The 6,329-nt window shown below is 46.5% G+C and overlaps 1 protein-coding gene across 1 annotated transcript in view; it reads left to right on the forward strand.

The window, feature by feature from the left end:
- LOC103915583 (neurotrypsin-like) overlaps nt 1-6,329 on the forward strand; it is a 14,867-nt gene continuing 8,538 nt past the window's right edge. Inside the window, exons 1-5 of the mRNA XM_009322449.1 lie at nt 1-72; nt 2,191-2,236; nt 3,277-3,513; nt 4,829-4,952; nt 5,673-5,848. Coding sequence (XP_009320724.1) covers nt 1-72; nt 2,191-2,236; nt 3,277-3,513; nt 4,829-4,952; nt 5,673-5,848 — 655 coding nt within the window. The remainder of the gene's footprint in view (nt 73-2,190; nt 2,237-3,276; nt 3,514-4,828; nt 4,953-5,672; nt 5,849-6,329) is intronic.

Raw genomic sequence — 6,329 nt, forward strand, 5'->3', positions numbered from 1 at the left:
ATGGAGATCCCCAAAGTACTTGGGCTCCTGGTAGAGCTCTCAAGTCTGTTAGCCTGTCTCAGATGCGTGGAGGTAAGAAACTGTTATTCTTCTATCTGCTTGTAAGAAATCACATGGCTTTTTTAATATCCTTGCTGTAAGTGGACCTTGTTATTACTTGAATATGTTTTCCAAAGCGTCCAGGCAGCTGTGGTCTCTGGGAAGGGTTGGGGGCTTGGGGAAGGATTTATTTCATTGTGCATATGAAATCCAGAAAAGGAAAGAAAGCAGGAAAGTGGGATGCACGAGGGCTTGCAGATGCTTTGGCTCAGGTTTCCTATGTTTCTCAAGTGCTGCAGTGACCCTGGCAGGAGACATCCTTTGTTTCTGTTCTTTGCTGATTGACTGATTACCCCTATTGCTGTTGTGGACAGATGATTTATAGCCCCATGGACCTGGGCAGTGACCGCAGCACAGGCTGTTGGCACTAAAATTTGGTGGTGGTGATGGTCAGCATTGGGGGATTTTGGAAAGTGCTACAGGAGCTGGCAGCAACTAATCTTTCATTAGAAGGGAAGCGTATTACTTGGACTGCAGTTCTTTCGTTTATGGTCAGTCTCCAAGACGAGCAGGTTCGGGCTTTCATATATAGTCTGTTATTAGTCCAACGCATCCCTCTATCGCCCGCAGGCTTACACGTGCGTGCAGGTGCACGCTGAAAGTTAGGAGTCAGAGGACCTGGATTGTGGCTCAGCCACCTGTTTGGTGCAGTCACAAAAGCGTAGCTTAGCTCACTTTCCTCTCTTCGCAAAGAGCTTTGAGATCCTCAGCTGAGTCCTTCAGCATTGTTGGTTCACAGACCGCTATGAGGGCTCGGAATAGCCTGATGCATGCAGATCGACGGATTTTGGCTGGAAAGGGTTTTTCAGTTAAATGCTGTTTTATCTGTGCATCCCCTTGTGCATATGCACCTCAGATCTGATCTGCTGTTTCTGAACCATGTCAGAAATTCATCTTCAATATACAACGTCACATTCTGACTTCTGGAGGGTGATGCTGGAGCTTGGCCATGGTTGTCAACACCTGCTGGACCATATTCATAAGCTTGACTGGAAAACGACATCTGCCATGAGTAGGTGTCACTCTTGTCAGGTAGCTGTGGGAACTATCCCTGCTTATTCCAGAGGTGGATTTGGTTTAATTCCAAATTTTACTCTTCCCTTTTTCCAGGGAGAGGTGAAGCTGAGAGAAGCAAAATTACTGCATTTTGAAGAAAGACAGAACCATTTCCAGTTGCTAGTTCTCTTTAGATGCACACCTCTGCTTTATGAATTAGAACCCCTTGTTCATATAAAAGTATTAGAAATGTTCATATAAAAGTATTTAAGCATGAATTAAACTACATGGAGCTAGCAGAAGCATGTATGGTTTCTTCTTTTCTCTCTGGGTCTGTGAGGATCTTGCACCTGCCTGCACACCATGTAATGGTGTTGAAGTGGAGATGCCTATCTCTCAGCCAGCAGTCAAGTTATAACTGCCAAAAACACTGCCTACGGAGGAAATGCAGTTTTGGGGCTGGACAGGATGCTGGAATTCTGAGGGCTTTGTTTCATATTTTTTGTTCTTCGCTATATAACCCCATTTGGATAATAATACCATAGGCCATATCACACTCTCATGTATCAAAACCAAAATCCTCAAAAAGCCTTGTTGGATTTTCTTCTTTAGGTGTTTCTCACTTTGCATACGGGTGTTTATTACTATTTTAACAGGGATCCCTGGGGGCATCATCCCATCACTTAGATACATCCCTGTTTGCTGCTGTGGCCGTAGATGGCTTGCCCTATACATGGAGAGAGAATGAGTGGTTATTCGTTGTTTTTCTTACTGGTAACAACGATTTTCTTCTAGCTTTTCTTTCCATAGGCATCTCACTCAGGCTTCCAATTCTATTGGAAAAGAACAAGCAGAGCCCTGTAATGTAGTGCTTAGATCAAGGGTAAATCTCTGCAGGCCAGTAATTATTCATTTTGTTGTTAGTGGGCAGAGCTGTGATTGGATTTGAAGAGGAGCAATGGGGAGAGCGGGGAAGAGGCTGGTTACTAGGGTGTGTTTGCCTAAAGCAGAAAAGGCCGAGCTGCTTTTAGGACATGCCCATGTTTATTTCATCGGATAATCATCTCTCTGCTTTTGCTCTGTTTCTTTTCCCAGGCTTTCCTGGGATCCCAGCCCAACCAAAACCATTTGCAGAGTGCAGGTAAGAACAAGAAGTTATTAATTCAGTCATCGGGCAGATTCTTTCCTGCAGTGGTGATCTGAGACCATAGGTACGACGAACCACTGCTACCTGGCATTCTGTCTTTCTTTCCATCACTTCTTCAGTCTTTTCTCCTGCCTCAATGCCTGTTCATCTCCTTCCCCAAAATGGCCAGACCGCTTTCTTTTCGTCATGTCTAAGACTCTTGCAGTTCCCTGTTCCTCCCACATGTTCTTTTCCTTTCATCTCTTTTTCTGACTGTCTTTTTTGCACGCTCACCTTTCCTCTGCTCTGATAACTACTGAATTCTCATACACCCCGCTCCGAGGGTCCCAGTTGCTGCAACGCGCACGGTGTGTTTTCCAGACACCTACCTCTAACTGCTTCTCATTTTTGTACCTTGCAGTTAACCTTCAGCTGTCACTTACCCCATCTGGGCTTGGCAGCGGCTACAAGGCCGTGCTGGTTTTGGCTGGGATGGAGTTAATTTTCTTCATAGTAGCTAGTATGGGGCTGTGTTTTGACATTGAAATACAATGTCATTTCCCACCTTCCTGCTTTATAGAATGAAATTATAGCTAATTTTAAACTCTTCTCAGTTTCAATCAATTTAGACAGGCAATTAATCTTCTAAAGAGCCTAGGATCAAATTTAAGAGTATCTTATTCAGGTGCCAAAGCAGGTGGGGAAGGAAGTGTGCCAGGCTCAAGTGCTGCTCCAGAGTAAGTGAGTACATCTATTGAAATAAACGGTAAAGGGAACCGGTTCAAATTGTCCATGTTTGGGCCCAGAGCAACACATTTCAAAGGTCCATCTGCGCAGTTCATGGCTTTCAGATCAATTTGTTTTTTAGATAGCGCATATTATAAACATTCTTTGAGCAGCTGCCTTGAAGAGTGATAGAATTAAAACCAAGCAAGTAGCAATCAAGACTGCAGACACAGGAGGTGTTTCAGGATATCCGCTGGTATCTCCCACATTGTCTGAGCCTCGGTGTGTGATGCCTTAAGTGATGCTAACAGCTCCCTTCCTGTGCCCAGCATCCAGCGTGTGTGGAGTCGGACCTCTTGGGTATTACAATGGCTCGCTGGCGGTCACTGAGGCCGGGGCAGAGTGCCTCAACTGGGCAGAGTTCCCCGATTACGTTCAGCAGTACCCAGACCGTGGCTTGGGGGACCACAACCACTGCAGGAACCCGGACGGGGGAACTACACCCTGGTGTTTCTACCGGCTTGCATCAGGGGCTATCGGCTGGGCTAACTGCGACTGTAACCAAGGTAAGGGCTGCTGCGCATCTCTGCCAGCGCCCAGGCTGCGCTGTCTCGGGGGGCTCAGGCCAGAAAGGTGTGCTGCACAGACTTGCAAGCAGCAGGTGGGACACCCTGTGAAAGAAGCACAGTACGGTAACTGTCCCGAATTGTTGAAATAGTTAGGACTAGAGGTTAGCCTGCGTGGGAGAAGAACGGCTGTATATAGTAGGGGGTGAACTTAAGTTGCTGTAGCCATAATGTCTTGTATAGATGTTTTTATTCTCATATAAGGAGACTTCTTTTTTTTTACTGTTAACTTATGCCACTTTGAAAACAGTTTAAGTTATGTGGAAAACAACCCACTCCTGCTCCTTAAGTGTCCATATCAGAGCTCTCCTCATGTAATCATATCAGTTCAAATATAACAAAGAAAAATCTTCTGTGGCTGGGTTTGTAAATCTTCTGTGGCAAGGTAGGTCATAGGCTTACTTTAAAATTCCTCGCAGTGCCGACACAAGGACTGCTGCTTCTTTTGAGGCATGCAAGGGAGCTGAGCTCTCTCAGTACGCTGACTCCAGTGCAGCGCTCTTGAAAAATGTCCTGTTTGTCCTCCTGTTTTCTGATTTTCCTCCCTTTTCCTGCATTTTGCAAAGCAGGTAAAGCACTAGTTTAATAAATGAAATTACAAAGTCTTTTCCCTTGTCAGTGGAAGTGCTTTCAAAGACGGCTTCATTAAAGGGAAGGGTACAACAAGCGTAGTTGTGCTGTGTGCCTACATTGAGGTACTACAGACAGAGGTGTACCCTTCTCTCAGTACGTAACTGAGTGAGGAGATGTGCTTTCTAAACAGTGGTAAATATTTGTAGTGCAGTGGGAATTGAAAGGGCATTTACATTGGCACTTCCTTTTCTTAGAGAAATTAAAGAGGATTACATCTAGCTGTAGCAACAGTGACTCTCATGGGTGAGGTGATCGATGGAAAATAAATCAGTGGAGTGTCATAGGAATTAGAGAGCCTGCCATTTCCATACACCTTTTCAAGGTGGCATGTAAAATCACCCCCACTTCACAAAAGGAAAATCCTGGAGCCGTGGCAGAACCCAAGTTTCCTGCTGGTATTACCATGGCTTTGAAATGCATGTAGCACCAGCCATCCTCCCGAGCAGCCATTGCTGGAACTGGGGAGGTGCCACGTCCCGCACTCCTTCATACAAGTCACTTCAGTGACAGCACCAGCAAAACAGGGATGAGAAAAGCCAGGTGCAGTTCAAGTCCAAGACTGGCTGATCTGAAACCTCCATCAGAAGATAGCAGGGTTTTTTTTTCCCTTCTCTTTTGGAAGGTGCTGTGCGGTTGGCTGAAGATAGTAGTGTGGAGCTGTACTTCAGTGGACTCTGGGGCACCATCTGTGCTGACCACTGGACTGACTGGGATGCCAGTGTTGTCTGCAGGCAACTAGGTCTCAGGTGGGAACCTCAGTCTGGTTGCGAGAGTTACGTGCTCGTGTGGCCTTGGAAAGAACAGCCTCTCTGGTTACGGTCCCTCTGGCATAATGTGTTGGCTGGGGGAAAGGAGGTTGTTTTGTGGGCTCATTTCTCACTTACCAGGGTCCTTTCCTACTGTTTTCTTTCCATGGCTACGTCAAACCCCAACCAGCATTTGCAAGAACTTTTTAAAGCAGTAGTTTCTGCTTGGTGCTCCAGGCTGTGATGAGTAAGCTGTGAGATTGTGTCCCCCTTTTTAGTATTACCAGCTGGAGTTAGAGATTAGAAAATTTGAGAGTGTGAACCCTCTTTGGGAATCTGGGAATTGGACATTCAAACTTCCAAATAGCAAGGAGAGAAGGTCCACAGAGAAGGAAGAAGGTGATTCAAATATTTGGATGTTCGAATCTGTTGGTGGGTTTGTTTATCACTCTCAAACGAGGGTGCCAGTTCTGACCAGACCAACTCCTCTGTGGTAAGCAGGAAGACAAAATGGATTAGATGGTGGGAAGTGCTTTGTGCTTGCTTGTACTTTCCCATTAGACTGTACGTGGCCACCCCTTTATGCACTCCCAATCAACTGGGCTCACTGGGATGTGAAATGCCACAACTGGGCAGGAGAGTCACAAGAACTGAGGGAAAACAAGTGTGAGTCAAGCAGTGCTACGGCCTTTCATTGCTCTGTTGCTTTCTCTGTACCAGTGAGATCGGCACAGCTGGGAAGAAGAGTCATCCCGGATTGTGGCCTGTTCCCCTGCACCTGCAGTCAGCAAACTGCCATGGGGATGAGAAAGCCCTGCTGCAGTGTGGCTATCGGGAAGCAGTGTCAGGAGCTTGTAGCCAGGGGAGTGCCGTGGTAACGTGTGTCCCTCCAGAAGGTAAATCTCCAGGGGACGTTCACTCCCTGTTTCTTGCGTCAGTGTTGCTGATGAGATGTAAAATCTAAGGTCATGAAGCTGTGGAGAGCAAATCATTGGAGCATGTTCTTCTTTCACCTGCTATACAGGTGCTTATCTTCCTTCCAGTGGAAAATTATCCATTCTTTCCCAATCCCAAATACTCAGAGCGGGAATACTTCTACAATCACTGAAAGATGGCTGTTGCTTACAACCACATCCCCTTTTTATCAAACCAGGTTTTCGTCTGGTCTTAGCAAAGTCTTAGTCACTGTAGCAGCCAGGTAAAGAGCCAGCCCTGGACCAACAGCACCCGTACTGTGGGCTGCAATCACACATGCTCTTGGGGGGCGGTTAGAGGGGAGGATGTGGTAGGGTGGGACGAGCATGCCAAGACCTCCTCTAGCTGGTGAATGGCTCTACACCTTGAACGGCTGGATGTGCTTTGTCTCTGTCTTGCTCT

Source organism: Pygoscelis adeliae, unplaced genomic scaffold (assembly GCF_000699105.1).
Source record: "Pygoscelis adeliae isolate BGI_AS28 unplaced genomic scaffold, ASM69910v1 Scaffold244, whole genome shotgun sequence".
Taxonomy (NCBI): domain Eukaryota; kingdom Metazoa; phylum Chordata; class Aves; order Sphenisciformes; family Spheniscidae; genus Pygoscelis; species Pygoscelis adeliae.